Source organism: Hetaerina americana, unplaced genomic scaffold, assembly GCF_022747635.1.
Source record: "Hetaerina americana unplaced genomic scaffold, ioHetAmer1.1.p SCAF_10, whole genome shotgun sequence".
Classification (NCBI taxonomy): domain Eukaryota; kingdom Metazoa; phylum Arthropoda; class Insecta; order Odonata; family Calopterygidae; genus Hetaerina; species Hetaerina americana.
The window spans coordinates 74556134-74576901 of record NW_027286070.1 but is presented as its reverse complement, the minus strand read 5'-3'; the positions used below and the strand labels follow the sequence as shown (position 1 = coordinate 74576901).

Genomic DNA, 20768 nt, shown 5'->3' with positions numbered 1-20768 from the left:
TGTTAAGAGTGGTTATCTACGTGATTGAGTTTGAAATCTATGCATTTGGAATGCCTAAGGAATGAGACCCAAAAATTAACCCAAACATAAGAGGAATTTTAGGAATAAGGGTGGAAAAATATTAAATCGTTAGAAAGGGAAGAGCAGGAGTCTTCATTGCCATATATATCTCCCACATCTCATAAAAATGTAAGCATTGAAAAAATACATAAATACAAATCAGAAAATTTATTAATAAAACATTTTTCTTATTCGATCCATTAAGTAGATTATCAGGGAATAAAAAAATATGCTTTGACCAAAACTAAAATGAAAGCTAATATATTTCATGCTCAACACTAATGCGTAAGCCAATATGCAATGAATAATTTAAAATACATTACCATGTTTATGATGCAAGCTAGTTGCAGCATAAATAGGCTAGTGGTATCGAAGTCCACACTGTCCGGGTGGAAAAAATTAATGGGCCACACATCTATGCGCTTCACATTCCTCGACCTATCGAAAGAAGAAACAATTACTAGTTAACTGAAGCAAGATTATAAAGGCGATAAACAATAAAATTCCTAGTGAGGACTGTACGCATACAAGATACAAAACTCCAAACAACAATAAGAGCTGAACCTCATTCACTGCAGTCCATTTCATTCAAATAAAAAATTAAGATCATCAAAATACTGAGGAACGATATTATAAAACACTAGAAGCCTGCCTTGATACTCATAGAGGACTGCTCAAAAGTAGCAAGATATTGTATTAAAAAGAATTACCATATTGGTCAGATTTTCAGATGGGGACAAATTCATACATGAGAAAAATTGTTTCTTTTTTTGGGCAATGTTAGATTTCAAAATTAATTATTTATTAGGTGTCAAGACATTCAGGTGGTCAATATACAAATTGTTCCCCAAATGACAATAAGCAAAAATATAGCATAAGGTAATGCAGTCCTTTGTGCATCACAATGATAATGTATTGGGCCTTCAAATCTCTCAATATCTTCTTTTTCATTTACATTTCATATCGACTTTCTCGCTGAGAATCAGATTTCTCATTGCAAACTTCTCTTCCAGTCCTCAACCTCAAGTCCCAGTCTGTTCACACCTTACACTCGCAGCTGTTCACTGCTTTCTAAAATGTGAGAAACCATGATGATGTGGGCCATTGCAAAACTGTGCACCACCAGATCACTTGAAAATATTAAAAAATTATGTTTAAATGTGGAAATATCATTAATGGTGGCATTCAAACATTCTTTTGTCTCCTGGGGGGTCATCCTTCTCTTTGATTTTTACATCATCAGACTTCCAAATGAAATATTTACAGAACTAAATATTATTAAAACACCAATGCACATCCTTCCACCTGAAGGCTGAGTACGGTAGGTAAGGTATGCACTGAGGTATACGTAGGACAGGTGACAACGTAGGAGCTGCCTCGGAGAAGATACAAATAGTGATGATGGTGATCATGGAGAGTCAACTGTGACACAAGAAGATGAAGAGTGTGATGCAGGAACCCAGATGGAACACAAAGATACTGGAGATAAAGCAAAGTAAGAGTCTTCAAGAAGTTCTCTCGGTTTCCCACCGGGTCAGGTTGCAGTACACTGACGTTTCGATGGCTGACTCTGCCATCATCTTCACCATACGCCAGGAAAATCTGAGATCCTTCAAAGTAAGAGTAATCGATTGAAAAATGGAAGAAATGAGAGTAGTAGAGGAGGACGATTGAAGGAAATAAAGAACACCATAACTGAAGTGGCAAATGTGCAACTTGTTAGTGACGTGGAAACATATAAGCCTCCGTGGATAACAGCTTAAATAAGACTTTTTATCAAGGCAAGAAGTCAATGCACAAGTATGAAAAATTAAACATACAAACCTTCAATAAAAAGGAACCAAATCATATAATTGGGCATGATAAAGTAAAAGAGGATAGAAAACTACTGCAAGGAAATCAATCACAACATAAAGATGAGAAACAGTGAAATGGCTGAGGAGACAATTTGGAGAAAGAAAAATAAAATCCCGTAACATCCCACAGGTTAATGGAAAGTTACGAACATAAGATGAAGACAGTGGGAAGAGCCGGAAGATATACATCAGAGAACCTTACCAACGGCCCAAACTCCTAGACGATCACTTGGCCGAAGGAGAAATTTTGATAGAAAAATAACTCGGAGCCCAGAGATATGGAGAAAGGAATTTGACATGTCCATGACAAACTCAGGAGCAACCAGACACCAGGAGATGGCAAAAAAACTAATAAATAATCACAGCATTGAGGATCAAAGCAAATGAAAACCTCTTTGGAATAATCAAAGATAGCTACAGCAGTAGAAAACTACCAGAGGACTTGAAGAGTGCGAAGATTGATGTACCAAAGAAACTAAGAACAGATGAATGTGATAAACACTGAACATTTGAACATGACATCTAACACATAAATAATAATCACTCAGATAACTTGCAGAAGAATAAAAGAAAGTATTAAGTAAAATCAATTCAGATTTAGGAAAAAACAATGAGCAAGAGAGGCAATATTCAGCTGGAACATACTTGCTGATATGCGCGAAATACACGTAAACAAACCATTATACAGGGTGTGGCAAAATAACTTCCTTTTTTCAAGCATAAAGCACTTTCAAAAAAGGATGTTATGTTGCTGCAACCTGCGAATGAAATTTTTGGACTTGGAAAAGCCCTTCAACAACATAAAATGGAACAAGATGTTCATGATACTAGAAGGATTAGAATGGATTACAGCAACAGAATAGTAATCCATCACCTCTACAAGAATAAGATAACAGGCTTTCACCAGCACAATTCAATGTATATTTAAAAGAGGCAAAGAAAGAAGCAAAAGCTTGGATGTTAGTAATTCTCCTTGTTATTTCATGTTTTTAATCTGGTATAGAGCTTGGCTGTCTTTGAATAGGTAAAAATATAAAAACAGGTGAATGTCGAAGAAATTCAATTCCTCCAGTTCCTTGAATGAAATTACAGTAGTAGTGAAAACAAGAGAGGAACAACAAGCAAATAAACTCACCTTGGGATTGAAATACTGCCGATGATGAGGATAGGCAGGCAGATATAGAGAGCTCACATTATGACACACTTTTTTGCTCTGCTTTTAAATTTAATAAATTTAAATTCTTTGACTATCAGTTCTTGAGCCAAATATGATATTTCAGCATAATAACAATCGGATAATGATTTATTCATTTCATTCCATTTAGCTACCTGAATATGTACTCACCGTGCAATGGCACTCTTGTCCAACAAGTGAAAGTTGCGACACACGCACACATTCTTCCTCATCCAAAGGACATCCCAAACCATTGAAACAAATTCTTCTTCACTGGGTCTGTCTCCTTCCTCCATCAAGCTAGATTCCTCGACACCCACCACACGTGTTCGGGCCAGATTATATCCCTCTTGCGCTGGATGCTGGCGCAATGAAAAACGTTGACGAACTCCTCGCTCACTCTCCGCCCAACTTCCACTCCTCTCTTCCAAAACCCTCGCCTCTTGACTGTTGAAAATATCAGTGTGGTACGAAGACTCCCTTCCAGACGACAAGGAAAGACAAATTTTATGAACATATAATATTAGTCAACAAGAAAAGCAACAACAAAAATTTTGCAACCCTATGTAAGACACATTTAAAGTGTCCCAAAAACACTACACATGTAATTCTGGATTATCTGATACACCAAATGAGGCAATTCACATTATCCTCTAAGAACAAAATATTCTAGCCAAGAAAGGTGGAATTGAGAAGCATGAGGGGGTCTCAGCAGGCCTGAGGAATCAGTGATATGCATCAATATGAGTTCATATTGATAATTTTAATTCAATAGCAATCTGATAATTATCAAAATTGACTGCTACCTGACAATTGATAGTATTGATATTTGATTTGATACAAAAGGCTCCCAAACTATGAAGTAGACTGCCTGGGAAAAAAGTGTGGAAATCCAAGAGTGAGACTTCTCACACACACATCATTTTCAATGTGTAAAAAAACATAATTTTTCAGACAGTGAGTAAAATATTATCAGTTAGCTCAGGCCATTATGCATGTGAAAATTTCAATTATGAGTCAAAATAAAATTTCAATAAATTAACCTATGGATCCATGCTGCTTCCGGGAATTACCGTTGCGTAGGTGTGTTGATGGACAACTATTTCCTAGTGTGACATGACTAGTCTAAATTTCAACTGTGGCATAATTCCCAGAGGCAGCATGGATCCTTCATCAGATAAACATCGTGGTAGCCTAAGGATTAAATTAACATATGATTCTAAAGCCTCTCATATTTCATTAATTACTTCTAAATTATACGAGAGATATTGAACGTTTCTACCAGATGTAAGATTCATAAAGCTCAAGAAAACTGACAAATATTTGTGATTATTATTATCTATGAGAGCAAAAAATTTTATTTAGAGCCAATGAAAAATCATAAATACACTAACCGATCAAAGAAATCCTTTGGTGGTTCATCATCAAGGAAACCAAAAACAATTGTATTGGGTTTCATTGCTCCTAAGCCTGAAATACGTATTAGGTGATGCAATCCTTCCCTGACACTTCGAGCCACTGTAAGCTCTACAAAAGCCTTTACCTGAAACGAGAAATAAGATAGTATCTCTGAGCACTCCTGCATGATGCTGAGGAGAAAAAGGATTATTTCCCTCTCTTGCTCCATCAAACTTGTACGCTTTACTCCATTTAAACAAATTAGCAACAACATGCACAAGTGCATCACTTCAAAGCACATCATGTAAATAAATGATCACACTTGAAAAATATCGCAGTAATTGTATCACATGCCCACCAACCGTGTGTCAGGCTAAGGATTTTTCAAACAACCAACACAAGAAAAAATTTTTTTGAACAAAAACAGCCACATGCTCACATGGAGGTATTTCAAGGATAAACCCCAGGAATAAAATAATTGCTACAGACTTAAAAATTAGGCAATCAGAAAAATGATTCCGACTGGGTCAGTGAAGGAAATAAGTATAACTTCTCAAATATAAAATTTACCAACATGTCCCTTCTCTGGAATTTCAACAGCTAAGAAACTGGCTGATAAACAAAGAACTGCGATACATTGTAATTGTCAAGTTTTACAAAAAATTAGGCCAATTACACCAATAAAAATATCTTATGTTCACTTTATTTTCATAACTTTGATTATAAATAACTAGCTGACCCGGCGAACTTCAAACCACCTAACAATCAATAAACAGTTTAGTAAACCATTTATAAATCAAGAACGGCTGTATCGATTTTAGTCATATTTGACTTGTTATAATAATGTAAGGGAAAAAATTCAACAAAACTACAAAAAAGGTGTTGCAAAGACTTGTCAGAGAGACAATTTCTTTATTCAATCTATACATTTCTACATTCGGGTTTATTCTCTTGAGTCAAGCACCTTATGATGTACAACATTTTTTGTTTTGTTATCAGGTGCAAGAACAGATAAAGCGGATGATTTACCAACACGTGAACATGCCACATATAATTGACCATGAGAAAAACATGGGTTTTCTGGATTCATACCACAAATACTCAACGATTGGCAATGTGATTCGTTAATTGTCATCGCAAATGCAACACGAATTAGAAATTGAATTTGTTTAAACTCAAGGGGCTTATAGGTTGGGATTATGAGAATCCTCCGAGTGAGAACTTCCTCATCTTTGAATTTTCCTTCGAGTATAATCGCGTACATCACATTGATCATCAGTTTTTTTTTTCACCAAATGTATAGTTTTGGTTGGTTTAGGTTTCGCAGCATCATGACCACCGAGTCAACTTTCAGCTGTAAATTGTGCGGTGGTAAGCCAGGCACATCCCAGGAGTTTAAAAATTCAGATGGATAGTTGGTGACTTCGTCTTTGCTTGTTACAAAGTCAATAGATTTGAATGAATGCAGAGAACCAACAATTTTATTCTGAATTACGAAGTTAAAGTCATCAACATCTTTGTTCTTAGCCGCCAAAATTGCTTGCTCACTCAACCATTTGTGATTTTTGCAGTAATCAATGATGTTCTCGAACACTTTGTTGATGAGCTCATCTTTCGATGAAAAGAAATTGCAAACATTTAGAGGAAATGAAATCAATCCGCTCGATTCTTCGACAGGAACACGGCCATTACCGATATTCAACATTTTTTGGAGAAATCTTCATCAGATGGATCATTCAGCAATGCAACTCTCATGTTTGTTTCCAGTGCCAGTGTTTGGCCACACAGTAAAATCATTGCACCATCAAAGCATCTCTAGTCATTGCGCAGATCTTTCAAAGTCCGGTCAGGTGCTTCCAATTCGCGTTGGTGCGCCATCGTGCATGGGTCCCATTTCATGATTTTAAATGCTACTAAAATTATGGCCATTGCGGATTTTTCGAAATGTTACATGTCACTTGTTCAGAATTTTGTAGGTTTAAGGGCAACTTTTAATGCCGAATGAGCCGTACGGCATCCTTCCAACAATGTGGCCGCTATGCCAGAAGAAGCAACTGCTACCGCAATGTCCGATCTCCCACGAACAGTTTTCAAAAGCAATTTTAAGTGGAATGTTTTCCCAGTTCCACCAGAGTCATCCAGGAAAAATAAGTCACCATTTCCATCATCAACTGCCTTCATTAATATATTATATACTTCCTTCTGTTAATGGTTCAGCAGGGGTACATTCATTTGAGCTGATTATGTTTCGAAGCTTAATTGCAACGCGGGATTGTTGGGAAAGGTTAGATCTTCTGTGTCGCGGCATAATAATATGAAGCAAACAAATTGCCCGGTAACCTAAATGTTTGCTTTTTGTCTGTTATTTGTTTACAGACACTATAGTGACGTGACAACTCGAGCTGGGCTTAGCTCGAATTTACTCGGGTTGAATTCCAAACAATTCTCAATGATTTTAATATTGTTACGAAGCTCAGTCATTAAATTGCTAAAAACAAAAAAATCATTGATACGATATTAAGATACGATACTTTTACAATATTTTAATAGTTATTCTACTATTCTGGGCTGAGACGAATCAAAAAAACCATTCTAACTTCACAAATAAACTGCTGCTCATGAGGTAACACATGTCTTCAATCAACAGCAAAGCCTGGTTATTCATCTCCTCATTTTCCTCCATTCTAAGATTTCTTGAACTTACATGAATTCGATGTAAAATGTCTTCTGACAGGTCACGTGAATTGGATGGGAAGCATGTCGAAAGGATGACACCAAATAATGTGCGTATCTGAGTTGGAGATGCAGAAATAGTTGCTTCAGCCATTGCCATGTCCCAAATTGCAGGAGCAACATCGCCTGTCTTCCGACGCAAAAATTTCTTCAATGAAGCCATGCGATATTTTACAATACGATATTTTATATATGATATATATATTATATATTTACGATACGATACTTTATCATATTTTATTGGAGAACCGCGTCTGCTTCCGATGCTGATATTTCTTCAATGAAACGATACGACATTTTACGATAACCATAAACCATGAATACAGTAATCAACCCGAAGGTCGGTTTAGTAGGTGATGGTAGAGATCACCCAGTACTAAGCCCTATACACCGTGTGAAAATTCACACATCAGGGTAGGGAGGCCAGTTCCTTTCCCTGTGCCGGTTATGGTTTCCCAGGAAGACCTGGTACCCGAAAAATCACTTTAGCTTGGGTGGAGCTGCAGGTGCCCAGAGTGCCTTGCCCGGGAATTGAACCCGGGACCTTCCGGTCAGCAGTCCAACGCTCTACCCACTGGACTACCGCGACCCACACATTTTACAATACGATACTTTTAATGTGTTCATAAACCCAGGTATCCTTAACGGAGTCCCTGTAACCTGGTGAAGGATTCCACTTTGGGTTTGGGTGTTTGTCTCTCTAGTTGGTCACTGGCGAGGAAGTAATATTCCCACAAACTACTACAGAAAGTTGTTCTGGTTGAGAGGTTGTGGTCAGCCAATGTCGTGGAATTCCTTTTCCCGCAAACCATCGCCACAAATTTGATGTTCATTCCACTACGAATGATGCAATAGAAGAGCATCGGTAGAACGCATATCTGGATCACCAGGAACCGCGTTGCCTTGCTTCCATCGTTGCAAGTCATTCAATGAAGCGATACGAATAGATATTTTACGATACGATACTTTAACGATATTCAAATGGTTTCTATTCAAATTCAGCTATTATGGGTTGAGACGAATCCAAAAAACCAAATATCATTGAAATCGACAATACGATATTTTACCATAAGATATAGTATTATGATACGATACTTTTACGATATTTTAATGGTTATTCGGCTATTTTGGGGTGAGATGGATCCAAAAAACCATATATCGTTAAAATCGATGATACGATACGATATTTTACGATACAATACTTTTACGATATTTTAATTGTTACTCTGCAACGAGTCATATAGAAAAAACCAAACATCATGAAAATAGGTTCAGCTGTTCTCGAGTTATAAATGGTATAACTGACATGATTTACGACTTTCTTTTATACATATACTATAGATTATGTGAACAACTCTCACACCTCCACTTGGGTATGAAACCATAATAAAGAGTTAAATCAGGGACAACACACTTTAGGGACTCACTGCATACATTTTGGAAAACATTAGCTGTCAACCACTTGTAAAAATCAAATATGAGTGCACAATCCAAAGTTAAAACTACTGAAAGCACTCGTTAGCATAGAAAATTAAATTATCAAAGGTTTAAACTAAAAGCATAACCAAATCCTCACCTTTAAATGGTCAATGAGTGCCAACCAATGTGGATGTTCCCTCAGAATTGGATCACCCGAAGGATATTCAGGCGAGTAAGGAGGAAGAAGTGGTGGTATTTTATAGCTTGATGTCTCTTCACCAGGTGCAATTGGTGGCGACACCAAAACGTGACCAAGGACATACAAACCACCCTTCTTCAGATCATTGACAAAAGAAATCAGAGGGCAGCATGAACGTGGATTAGCAACCATTAAGAGCATCTGTGGCCTCCAAAATTTAACATGATCTTTCCGTGAATCCAACATCAACAAATACTTCCGGACCTGTTTGATTAAGAAAATGAAATTTTGAATGAAATATAATTTACGATAAACCAAGCAAATAACTATGGCTAAGTACACATGAAGTTGTTTTACTGCATTCATGGTAAATTTCTTCATCTACATACATCTTGGGATTATTCACCATCCAAAGCTTCAAACCCAATTTCAACAAAAAAAAAGAGGTCAATAAAATGTTCACCAAATGTTTGTGATATGATTCCCCACTTTCTGGGATCTCCCAAACCCCCTATTCGGCCCTGGATGGCTTCAACTCATGGTAGTATCTTTATTTGTCCATAGGAAAAATACATTTGCATAGAGTCATCAAGAGGGAAACAAAGAAGGCACATTACAAAAAAACAGTACTATTAAAGTATAAATTAAACAGGATTAACAAAATAATTACAATAAAATACTCAAATTTGAAGACAAGAACAACATTATTGCATATTAAATTTCATACATTCCCTTATATTATAATTCACGTTTGTTGGTAGATTAACTTTTACACACAGTTTGAATTCCTGTGCTCCAGACATTTAATTGCAGATGGTAGTTTGTTAATGATTTTCATAAGTGGTGCTGTTGATGATTTCTGATGTTCTATTGTGTTTAAATGAATAAGTTCATATGGTCTTGTGTTATAATTTTGGAAAACTGAATTTTTTACAAAGAAAATTATGGTTTTTGTGCATGAAAGTCACTATTTTCATTATGTAAACGCATAGACTGGAGAAATATTGAGTTTGGCATACATTAGTTAAGTGAGGGTTCTTGATGGAACCCGTTTTATTATTTTAAAGATTATTTTCTGCATCTGGAATATTTTTTTCATATCATGCGAGGATCCTCAAAGTGGAATTCCAAAGGTAATCCTTAAGTGGATACACCCATAATTGGAAACCTGAAGAATACCCAGGGATGTAGATTTAGCTAAGACATGCATAATATAGCTTATTGAGCTTAATTTTCTAGTTAAGTTTTAAAATATGGTCTTCCCATGATAAATTAAAATCAATTCAAAAACTTATGAATTCAGTGTGATGGTCTTCCTCAATAGGAAGTTCATCTAACGTTGTACATGTTGCTACAATCTTTTTGTTAGAGGGATTGAAGTCTATAAAGATTGTATTATCAGCATTAAGAATTAATTTATTTGATTTTAACCATCGTAATAAATTGCCTTGGGTTTGATTTGCTCTGTGCTGTAATAGTTTACAGCTATTACCTTTCACCACAATGTTTTACCATCGGCAAATATAACAATTTCAGTTTGTGGGAGATATTCCTGCACATCATTAATAAAGGCTAAAAACAGAAGAGGCCCAGTTATTGGACCTTGGGATAGACCACAATTAAGAGAAGGGGGATCTGAGATTACCTCATTCATTTCTTCCATTTGTGTTCTGTCTTTTAGATAGGAGTGAAACTATCGGTGCCCTCTCACTCTTAATAAATCCAATTTCTTAAGGAGCACATATATAAAGAGATTTACCGAATCAAAAGCTTTGTTGAGATTGAGCCAAGAGCAAATTATTTATCATCCTTGGACTCTAAAATACTATCAGAAAATTAAATGAAGCATTGATGAAGAATTTATTTTCCTAAAACCAAATTAATATTTACATGCCATAGTGTTTTTTTCAAAAAGAAAGAGGTAAGTCTATTACAAATTGCTTTTTTTAGAACCTTAAAAAATGAAAAGAAGACATGTGAACTATTGGCTGTGAATGTGAGGTTAGGTTAATTCCTATTGCCAATAATAAGAAACTTAGAAGGCTCCATTAATGTCTGACATACTGACATCTTCTCGCTGTCTAGCCATTTACTCTCCCTGTTGATGGGCACTAGTTGACCAGAATAACATTATTGGAGCAATCTAAGTTTCTCATTTTGGAGACATTATTTATTAATTATTTGGAGACAAAAGGAAGGTTAGTGAGCCTTCGCTAATGTCACATTGTCAGGACCCTCTGGCACCCCCCTGCCGCCCCCTTGCCTCTTTTCACCCCCTAAGATTAGACCACTACCCCACGGGGGGCAGTAGCACCCACTTTGGGAACCACTGGGTTAAACCTTCGCTGTTTTCAATAAGAGGGGGAATTTTCCTCCAGGAAACAACTGATTTCAAATATTCAGGTCATTGAAATAGTAGTATTAGTGGTAATAAAATTGAGTCGGCACAGTGTTTTGACACATAACCTGGAATGCCATCAAAACCAGGACGAAAGTTATTCTTCAAGCTCATAACAATACTGACAAATTCTTTTCCATTAGTTGAAATTGAAAAAATGACTAAGGGTTGATATTAGAATTAATACAATTAAAGTATGTAGGATTATTACGGTTATTTTCCACCTGACCAGTGGAAATGAAATATTCATTGAAAATATTAACAATTGTATTTAAGTCAGATATTTGAACTTCATTCTGAAGAATTTTCAGAGTTGTCAGGCAATGAGTTATTGTTTTTTAATTCATTTTTAACTATATTCCACATAGCTTCGCTTTTATTTTCAGATGTTATCAATGAATGGTTATGCATTATTAGGGCTTCTGTGATTACATCTCTCGGAATTTTGCAATATTGCTTCTATTTCAATTTTACATTGGGATCATTTGAAGCAATATACAATTTGAAAAGCTCTCTTTAACGTTTGCACACTGTATATCCATTGTATTAGAGGTGAGTTAAGAGCATAAAATTTTCCAATGGGAAAGCTCCATTGAAATGGAATGTTAAAATATTTATATATTTTTGAGTTTCCAGATTGACATCAGGGTTATATATCACTTCCTTCCAATTTACAAATGACAAAAGTATTCAATTGGCATACAATATAGATAAGAAATAACTTATGCATCATCCCATAATCACTGTGGGTGTTCAAAATAGGACAATTCCCCTCCATAAAAAAACCATAATCATCAATCCAAAGGTAGGTTTCACAGCTGACAAGTGGAATTCACCTAATGCTTAGCTCAAATACATGTGAAATTCACACATCAGAATAGGGGGCTAGTTCCTTTCCCTTTACTGCCAGCTGTTTCACAAGAAGTTTTGGTACCTATGAAATTATGCTGCTAGGGTGAATCTGAAGGTAGAGACATCACCCAGAATCATACCCAAGTCTTCTGGTCAGTAGTCAGCACTAAAATCACTGGAATACTATGACCCATTTTCTCTTACAAAAAAATTCAGCACAACATCAAGAACATCTATTTTGTACAAACCTGGTGAAAAATCAATGCCTGGCTGATAGAACCCCAATTGGCCGCACGTGATGGTGAAAACAGATGCAGAACAATTACCAACAGCAGACAAAGAATGATGGATGAAGATGCATAAATGGAGTTGATGACAAACATCATAATCAGGGTGCCAACAAGTCCAATAAATGCAGTGTGCCAAGAGAAATATTTAAATGATGGTCTGAAACAAAAAGAAATGCACAAATATAAGAAAGAATAATGCATCGTTTCCAAATACTAAGATACTGAAAGCTGAATGGCACTAAAGTTTTAAGGTTGCTTCCACTTTGTTCCATCTAACTGGAAGACAGTCTCAATTGCATTAAAGTCAGCATGTTCATGCCTAAAGATCGCTGTTGATGTTCAGTCAGTAGGACTTCAGTATTTGTCTTCTGAGGCCTCAGAATGGCTAGGTATGTTGAAAAAAATATTTTGTAAATCAAATGACCATTAATCACTGTCACAGAAGATTGGAATCCAGAAAATAAGACTAATAATAGAGACTATTGTTCATTTGAAAATAGGGTGGTATTTACAAATATAAAATATTTGGACCATATTCAAGTGATATACATTAATTTTTATATTTAGCAAACTTCAAACGTTAGAAACAGTGCTGGGGCACTAAAATTGTAATGAGTTTCATTGAAATTGCACACTGCTTAAAGATTGCTTTTTTGGAAAACATGCAACTTTCTATACTTGGGTAATTACTTTCATAAGTTCTTTCCCTTTAATTCTTCCATCAGAGGTCTCTAAATTGTTTGTCTTCGTCATTATTTGACCCTATTGTTTCTTTTTTATCATATCCTTTTTTCAAAGGTTGTCTCCTTTTCTATTTCTTATTCTTTCTTAGGCACAGAGGATTATAAAAGATTTGCAAAGAAGAGGAGGGATTGCCGATATAGACATTAACAAAGGATGTTAAGAAAAGGCTCATGAAAACTTTGATAAGGAAGCTGGTTTTGTACGGGTGAAATATGGTCACTGAAACAAGAAAGTATGCATAGATGCATGCTTTAAAGATATGGGAGTGAAGAAGGATAGAAAAGGTGAAATGGACAGATTGAAATTTAAACACGGAAGTGCTAGACACAGTTGGGGAGGAGAGGGTATTTTTGGGAGAAAAGGAGGCAGAAAAGATGGATGCAGAGCACTTTGATAGGCAATGGGATGTTGAAGTCTGTGAAAGAAGGGAGAGCATTAGGCAAGTTTGGGAGGGATATGAATAGGATTGGATGGAATGAAGGGAGGGAGGAAATATAGAGCATTGTAGAGGGACCTATATCAGTGTTGGTGTGGGGTATGACTCACTAGTTGAGGGAAGTAAATGCAATGCAATACCATTGTTTAATTTTCAAAAAATGGAATACAATTAATAACAATAAATTCTGCCTGTATTTCTTCAAAATGTGCTCCATTATTAACGTGCGTAATTTGGGTGTAACAGATGAACCTCATCATAATAGGTACAAGGTAAGGATGGTGGCTGATGGTGTTAAAACATCGTATGAAGTTAAAATGTTATTTAAGGGTATTTCTTCTTATTTATTATAAGAAGAACAGCCATAAATGGCATTCTAACTTCACAAGGTGTTTTAACACTTCAGCAACCTTATCTTTGGTTAAAGTGCATATAGAAATTGAAAATCATCACTCAAAATTAACATACCATAAAATAATTTCAAAGATGCCATACTCATTTTTGCAATATTCAAGTATCATGACTATTCACTGGCAATCATTTTGAAAAAAAATACATTTTGAAAAATAATAACTCCAGCAGGCTTCAACCCACATCTCCAGTTCCTGGATCACTTTCCAGGAGCGAGAATTTCCATTCATCAAAAAAAATCGCTCCAGCAAATTTCCTCCAAGGAGAGTGAGCTGGAGTAATGACGCCATGTCTACTTGGGGGATCCAGCAGATAGCAGATAGACAATTGTTCTTGAAGCGGTCTTGAATAGCTCGTTTTTAAAATTCCATATAGTAATGCAGCATCCGAATAATGCCGTTGTTACAAGGGTAGGGAGGGAGGAGGATGTGGATTGCACTCCAGTATGCCTCACTTCTGTCTTTGTAATTTTGTTCTGTCTTCGTATCACTGATTAAAACAATAAATATGATACTTTATACAACTCATGTGAGCACTCTATGAAAAATGTACGAGCATCCTTGATTTGGAATCGTAAAACAGTGAAAATATAATATTCGTTGAATTTGATGAGAAAAGGCTCAAAGGCATACACTCGGGAACTAGAGATCACCAAAATTCACATTTCATTCAAATCATTGAATCACGTGTATACAAACAACACAAGGAAGATAATGGATGAAAACTGCTTTAAACTTTAATAAACCTCCCATGCTTATACTGGAGCTAAACACCAAATGTAAATATATTGGTCATCTACTTGAACCTTATCAACTTAGGACGAATATTAAACTCTCTGTAGTGATACCAAATGCAATGGTAAAAATACCAATCGCAACTTCTGCACAGTTTCTATTTTGAAAAACAAATGTGAACCCAGTGTATGCCGACAGAAAAGGAAAACCACAAATAAAGGAAACTACAAAGAGACTTTAAAAAAATTGTGAGAAAAGTAACTTGCTCTATGACATGCCTTCTTAACTATTCCACTGATTTCTATGCAGCAGCTTTCTAATATTGCTTCCTTGGCATTCTTGGCTGTCTTATGCATCAAACACTTTGTGGAAGGCTTCCTCAATTTCATTTCTTCATTCCATACATATACATACATTACACAAATATGAAACACACAAATTTAATTCAAGGGAAATCTTAAAGATTATGTCACAACTGAGTTTTAATCTTAATGTCATAAGTGAGTTACACATTCACATAAAAATGAATTTGCATTTAACAACTTTTATAGCATTAACGTCTACCCCATGAACTTTGCCTTTGTCTTAAATTTCCATACGAAATTTTTTCTTTCTATTGCTTGAATAATTTACCAAATCATAATGTTTAGGCATGAAATTTAAGTACAAGGGAAGTTGCAAATGTTCTTGGAATCACAACCAGATGTCAGCACTAGTGCAATGAGTTTCCCATGTGATAATAGGTAATCCTTTGAGTAAATACATAAAACGTCAGTGCTCTGGGAAGAGATCTGTGGTGCGGATGCCTCTCAGTTTTTGTTCCCATGTAGAGATTTGAGAACTACTCCAGAAATTATTGCAAAAGTGCATAAAATTGTCAGGGAAAATCGTCATTTGAAAGTGCAAGAAAACACTGAAACTGTAAGAATGTCATCTGAATGGGTACATCATATTTTAACAGTGAAATTCGAATGAAAAAATTATTCACTAGATGTGTGACTCTTGATGCAGGATCACAAACTCATCAGAATGGAAATTCCTGAAAAATGTTTGACCCATTTTAAGAGCAACCAGCAAGATTTTCTGCACTGGTTAGAGATTACAGATGAAACTTGGGTCAACTAATTTACCCCAGAGACAAAACAGAAGTCAAAGCAGCAGAAAGATGTAGATTCACCACCACCAAAGAAAGCAAAGGCCATACGGCCAGCCAGAAAGGTGGTGGCTTCAGTGTTCCTCGGATGCAGAAGGGATTCTATCGATAGATTATCTTCCCACCAGTCAAACAATTGCAGGAAAATATTATGCTAAACTTCTGGACCGACTACAGTAAAAGATACATGAAAAAAGGTCAGAGTTTGGCAAGGAAGAAAATCGGCCATATTCCATCAAGACTATGCACACACACACGCAAGTGTCATTGCCATGACAAAAATACAATAACTAAGATACAAATTGTTGCCACACCCGCCTTATTCTCCTGATTTGGCTCCACCAGATTTCCATCTCTTCCCCAAATTCAAAATTTTCCTAGGTGGATGAAGATTCTCTTCAAACAAAGAATTAACACCCGAAGTAGACCGATATTTTTCAGACCTGAAGGAATCTAATTTTTGAGATGGGACCAATACATTGGAACATCACTGGACCAAGTGCATTAGCGTGCAGAGAGACTACATAAAAAATTTCACAGAGGTAAGTCGTTCATTTCTATTCCATTCAGAGAACTTTTATAATTACCCTCGTATGCTAAGGGCACTAATTATCCATGATAAAATGGCATAATAATAATGGCATGGCATACTGTATTTTAAAGGATAATCCCAAGATTTCAATGCTTAAAAATGTTTACAAAACCAAACAATCAAAATGTGACACTGACCTGAAATTAGGTGCTGATGCCAGCTCTAGACCAAGACAGGCTAAATTGGTTGCTAGATATGAAAGTAGAAATAGCACTGAATTGATTTGAGCTATAAGATTAAGAGACCCTATGAGTAAAATCAGTTGGACAAACAGCCAAGAGAGAATCACTGCAACCACTGGATTTCCTCTTCTTGTCCCACGTACAACCCAAACTAGTGCACCACCTAAAATTAATAAACAAAAGAATTCTTCAAGTATAACATATTGCATTCAGCTTATTGAAGTACATAATTTTTACAAACATGTTTGAAAGATTGAAACCAATACAAATATTTAGACTAAAGCTGTGAATTCACTGAATGAATGATACTGTTTATGAAAGAAATCAAATACATTCACACAATCGATCAGGTATTTTCCGGGCATATGGTGCCTTCTCTGTTGTTTCACATGGAGAGGTACTTTGCTTTTGATATTAGTAAGACTGACACTGACATTGTTCTCAAGACATTTGAGTAATGAGTCAAGTTCTAACATTTGTAAACACCCACTGGCTTGGGCCTTCAGTTGGTCAATGCAATTTCTCTCCCTTTCCCTGGAAGTCTTTATTTTGTGTAGCACACGTTTCCCCAACTGACTGTTCATATACCATGCATCACAATTGAGGGTTCTGTGTCCCATCTGGTTTTCAATCACGCACCTATTCTGTTATTTGATGCCAATATTCATTGGAGCAGCTAAGCAACTTAGCTTTTCAAATAAACTGCAAGAAATACCACCACCACAGTAACTTTAGCAAAGTTAACTGCTGGTTTGCACACAAATGCAAAAAATTTCAACATGGCCATATCATTCACCAAGACTAAAATTCAAACCCAATTCCCTCAATAACAGGCTGGGCACTTCAGCAGGTGAAGTTACTGAAGCACCCTCTGAACTGTAAATTTTAAAGGGTATAATTTGAAGGGTTTTAAGAGTTTCACCATCATATGAATAGGATATTTTGCCCAGCTTGTTCATTGTAATAAATAAATCAATAAATATGACAGCTATGCACTTCTCTTTATCACACAAATCAAATATGCTTAATATAACTTTGTACTAGTCCCACTAATGCAGTATATCGTCTTGCCTTAACTTTTACATTCAAAGTTTTCCTAGTATTTATTTGATTGAACCAAGTTTCCGCAATGCAGGCCTCCTGATATTTCACATTTGTCCATCCCATATTGGGTCTGATGCTAAGAATTGCATCCAAATATCTTCCCCTCCAATCTATCCACTGGAGTAATCCAGCAATTTTAAAGATGTTGTGATTTATTTTCCCATACTATGAATGGTTACAATTTAAACATTTATCTGGAACCCCAACTGTAGTCTCAGGAACACAGATATGAGATATATTTCAATTAATGGCCCTTTCACGAATAAAATAAAATAATGCTTGTTACATTATTAATATTAGTGTGACACCCACGGATATAAGGGTTACCATCGTGCTTTCCTCGGGATACGTTAGAGATAGTTCCTAATTACACATAGAATGGATGTTACATACCAAATACATTGTCCTTGGCAAGAGCTTCAAGTACTCTGCTGGCTCCTATCAAATTACTTAAGGATGCTGAAAAGGTTGCAGTCAGCAGGCCTATTGCAACTGATGGAGGGAACATACTAATTCCAGTCATGAAAGCAAAATTGTTACTGAGAAGAAATCTTTGACAAGTTGCAGCAGAGAGCAGAGAAATGATAGCATATGTCACAAAGGTAAATGCAACAGCAGACAATGTCCCTCTAGGTATACTCCTCGATGGATCCTTCAGGTCACCTGCAAGGAGCAGAAAAATCACTTGTGAAGAGAGCCTTTAAGATCATAAATTACAATACTTAGACCAATATTTTTAAATTGAAAAACCATTTGGCAGTCCACTGTTGGATTTTACTCAGGCTTCCTGAATTGGTTGAAATCTATCTTAATCAATCAAAATTAAATGAGAATTGAAAACCACCTGATTAGATTGTCATACCAAATTTCTGTTAATGCTTCAAGTTAATACGAAAATTATGATAATAATTCAAAGAAATACAATATTTTGGGTTTTTCAATCATTTAGTAAATTAACTTTTTATACGGCTGGATTTGAAATAATTTTTTACAAGGTTCTAATTTATTGGAAAATCCAAAAGAGAGGCCCTTGTAGTAAAGAAAAAGGTTTGCTTTTAGTAAGCCTTATCTCTTATTACACTGCTGTTTGAGTTTCTACTACACCCATCATGTCGTTTCATTTCCATAGTCAACTGAAGCAAAAAAACTTTTGTTTATAGCGATAAATGGAAAAAGGTGAGTATTGGGTGGCTGCGCAAATTCCTCTCGGGTCCTCCACCACCAGGTTATATCGTCCATCTCGGCCGACGTTTCGATGTCCGACTCGGTCATCATCTTCAGGGCTTCTGAATGCCGTTTGCCACTTTTCCCCCCCGTATATATATGATTTTCCGCTCAATCAGGTGTCATTCGATTGGTCCGTATTAGGGTGCCTTCCCATTGGCTGCCTGTCGTTTCTTGTCTCCCCCAGTGCTCTAAGGATTGGTTTCCAGGTGTTGCTCAGCTAAAATAAGGTGGGAGGGGACCAAAATTATCTGCCGATCCAGCGTATACTGGGACCAACTCACTAAGGAGGCCATCGAGATCCACCTTCGAAAACATAATTTTAACAGGGACCCGGGCTTTTACCTGAGCAACACCTGGAAACCAATCCTTAAGAGCAATGGGGGAAATCAGAAACGACGGGTGGCCAATGGGAAGGCACCCTGATATGCGCCATTCCACGGACCAATCAAATGACACCTGATTGGACGGAAAATCATATATATATATGGGGGGAAAAGTGGCAAACGGCATTCAGAAGCCCTGAGGATGATGACCGAGTCGGACATCGAAACGTCGGCCGAGATGGACGATATAACCCGGTGGAGGACCCGAGAGGAATTTACGCAGCTGGTACGCCGGGAAAACACCAAATCTTCAGGTGGTTATTAAACACTTCTACTTAAAAGGCTTAATGCTGAAAGAGATCAAAGCAGAGCTGGATGAACTTTATGGCACACCTGCTCCTGTGTTTATACATGGCTGTTTACAAATGGATAAATGTGCTTAATTGTGTTCGTGCAACCACAAATGATGGACATTGTTCAGAATGGCCAGTGGAAATGACTTCCTCCCAAATGATTGGCAAAATACGCAATATGGTTTTGAGAGATCGAGAAATCAAAGTTTATGAAATAGTTGAGGCCACGGACATATCACACACTATAATGTCTAATATTTTGCACAATAAATTGGGCATCAAAAATGTCACAACGATGGGTGCCAAGTTTGCTCTCAGAGGAGAACAAATACAACCGGATGGTCAATTTTGAGGCTGATTTGCTGCTTTTCCTTCACAATCCTGATGCGTTTCTGAATCACTACGTAACGGTGGACAAAACATGGATACACAGCAACAGTCCAGATACTAATTAAGGGACTAAGCAGTGGTTTCTAAAGGTTATTAGTATCCAAAATAGGAGAGGGCTGCAATCGGCTGACATTGTGATGGCCACAGTTATTTGGGATGCATGCTGAATCACCAACATCGCTTACTTACAAAAAGGTGGAATGCTAAATGGAGAGTATTATGCATAATTACTGCACTGGTTGAGAAAGAAATTTCTAAAAATCATCATTTGCCAAAGTAAAAATTCTCTTCCATCACGAGTACACCGGTGAACACGTGTGTAGTTTTGATGGTGAAAATATGGAATTGAAGTTTAAATTTTCACAAGTATTCACCAGATTCGGCCCCAGTGACTATTTTTTATTTTCACACTTAAAAAAGTAAAAAAAAAACTATAAAACTAAACTAGCTAAGAAAACTATTCGCATCAAACAAGATCCCTCCCAACACTGATGCCTATTTGTGGATCTTCCTCAATTACACTTTCTGGGAAGATTTAAAAAGTTGTAGGAAGAGGGGAAAAAGGATCTATACACTTCTACAGTAAAAATTTAATATTTCACGACCATTGTTTTGATGCTGCGCAACATAATCTCATGATCACCACCTGATGATGATGCAAAGCATCAAAACCATGGTCGGGAAATATCAAACTTTTATTGTGGAAGCGTAAAGTTTCTTTTTCACCCTTATCATGAAGG

General features: G+C 36.5%; 1 protein-coding gene across 5 annotated transcripts in view; it reads right to left on the bottom strand.

Annotated features, from left to right (window-relative positions):
• The window catches only part of LOC139700264 (solute carrier family 12 member 9), a 47808-nt gene that overhangs the window by 8212 nt on the left and 18828 nt on the right, over window positions 1-20768 (bottom strand). For all 5 annotated transcript variants that reach the window (XM_071598891.1, XM_071598892.1, XM_071598893.1 and 2 more), the window contains 7 exons: window positions 18129-18398; window positions 16587-16794; window positions 12338-12536; window positions 8798-9103; window positions 4485-4633; window positions 3262-3570; window positions 384-498 (listed from right to left, as the gene is read on the bottom strand). In XM_071598891.1, coding sequence (XP_071454992.1) covers window positions 384-498; window positions 3262-3570; window positions 4485-4633; window positions 8798-9103; window positions 12338-12536; window positions 16587-16794; window positions 18129-18398 — 1556 coding nt within the window. The remainder of the gene's footprint in view (window positions 1-383; window positions 499-3261; window positions 3571-4484; window positions 4634-8797; window positions 9104-12337; window positions 12537-16586; window positions 16795-18128; window positions 18399-20768) is intronic.